Source organism: Mus pahari, chromosome 2, assembly GCF_900095145.1.
Source record: "Mus pahari chromosome 2, PAHARI_EIJ_v1.1, whole genome shotgun sequence".
NCBI classification, from domain to species: Eukaryota; Metazoa; Chordata; class Mammalia; order Rodentia; family Muridae; genus Mus; species Mus pahari.
In genome coordinates this window covers 50022397-50023872 of record NC_034591.1, presented here as the reverse complement: position 1 = coordinate 50023872, position 1476 = coordinate 50022397, and the positions used below count along the sequence as shown (strand labels likewise).

The window sequence follows — 1476 nt, the reverse complement described above, 5'->3', positions numbered from 1 at the left end:
TGGTTTTTCAAGACAGGTTTCTCTGTGTAGCCCTGGCTGTCCTGGAACTCACTCTGTAGACCAGGCTGGCCTTGAACTCAGAAATCCACCTGCCTCTGCTTCCCAAGTGCTAGGATTAAAGGCGTGTGCCACCATGCCTGGCTTAGAGTTTAGACACATGTTTTTTAATCCCAGCACTTAGGAGGCAGAGGTAGGTGGATCTCTGTGAGTTGGAGGCCAGCCTGGTCTACAGAGAAAGTTCCAGGATAGCCTGGGCCACACAAAACTTGTTTCAAAAAACAAAATTAATTGGCACTGTGTAATATTACTAAAAAAAATTGTTAGCGTTCTTTACTTGCTGTAGCTCTTTAAGTCTACTGAAAAATTAATTTTTCACCCCATAAACCAATTATTCTAAACATAGGTTTTAAGCACAGTTACTGAAGTGTAGTCACCATTACTTGAACTCACCTGCTGAGCTGTGTGACAGGCTGCATTGCTGAGTCACCTCAGCTACCACCCATTAAACAGATGTCCCTCCTATTGTTAATTTTATTAGAATCAGCCCTTAGATACTAATTCTACTAAACTATTTTTCTTTCTTTGCAGGAGAGTGAACCTTGGGCTCTCTGGTGTGAACATTTTATGGATCTTTGGAGAGTAGTTCGTCATTTAATTCCAAACATTTGGACTTTGATTTTAACTGGTCTGGAAGAAGTTGAAGCTAAGCACCTCCAGTGTGCACACCCTCTGAAAGAGGATTCGTGTTCTGCAGACTTGTTAGGTTAGCAGGAAACGAGCTGCGGGAAGCTTCGTATGGACATAACAAAGCCTGCATCTTCCAGTCCACAGAACATGTGTCACATTGGACAACTGAAACTGCAGACCTGGGCTGTGAGCTAGTGCCGTTCCCTTCACTTGGTGAGGGCAAGGACGCCTCTCCGTTTTAACCCCAGTGAGATTCTGCACCTCATTTGTTACCATCAGAGACTGGTTTCATTGTTGGATAGTAGTGTAAGTTCTCAAGTGAACCTTGCTAGTTTTCTTTGTTGTATCTTTATATTTCCCCAGTGTTCTACAAGTCAGCCTAAAGCTGAAATGAAATTAATTTCTAAGTGATGTAGTAATTAATCCTGCTGAGCCGTCTCCCCAGCCCCCTATTGGTTTTTTTTATATTAAAAGAGATTTGATAATATTGGCATCTTGAAAGGTCATTGCTTGCATTAAAATTAGCTGATAAAATTAAACTTTTGGGTTTTAGTTAAATGTCTAAGGACACCAAGAAAATGGTTCACTGCTTTTATTAGCACTGTGTGTATGTGCTTGCCTGTGCACTGGCACCTGTATATTATCAGCAGGCACTTTTATCACTCCTTTAAGATCCCAACGATAGCCTTCTTCTAGTTTTCAGGTAGAGCAGAGTATCGGCTCTCCATCTTTTCTTCCTATATGAGTACATAGATATGGATCTATATGTATATGAAGTAATTAGTAGTC

The 1476-nt window shown here is 41.1% G+C and overlaps 1 protein-coding gene across 2 annotated transcripts in view; it reads left to right on the top strand.

Annotated features, from left to right (window-relative positions):
• Tmem209 (transmembrane protein 209) overlaps positions 1 to 1456 on the top strand; it is a 28968-nt gene extending 27512 nt beyond the window's left edge. The window contains exon 15 of one of the 2 annotated variants that reach the window (XM_021190152.2): positions 589 to 1456. In XM_021190152.2, the coding sequence (XP_021045811.1) occupies positions 589 to 643 (55 nt within the window). In that variant the 3' untranslated portion in view covers positions 644 to 1456. The remainder of the gene's footprint in view (positions 1 to 588) is intronic. The other variant, XM_029535487.1, reaches the window with a different exon arrangement.
• Positions 1457 to 1476: the final 20 nt, after the last annotated feature.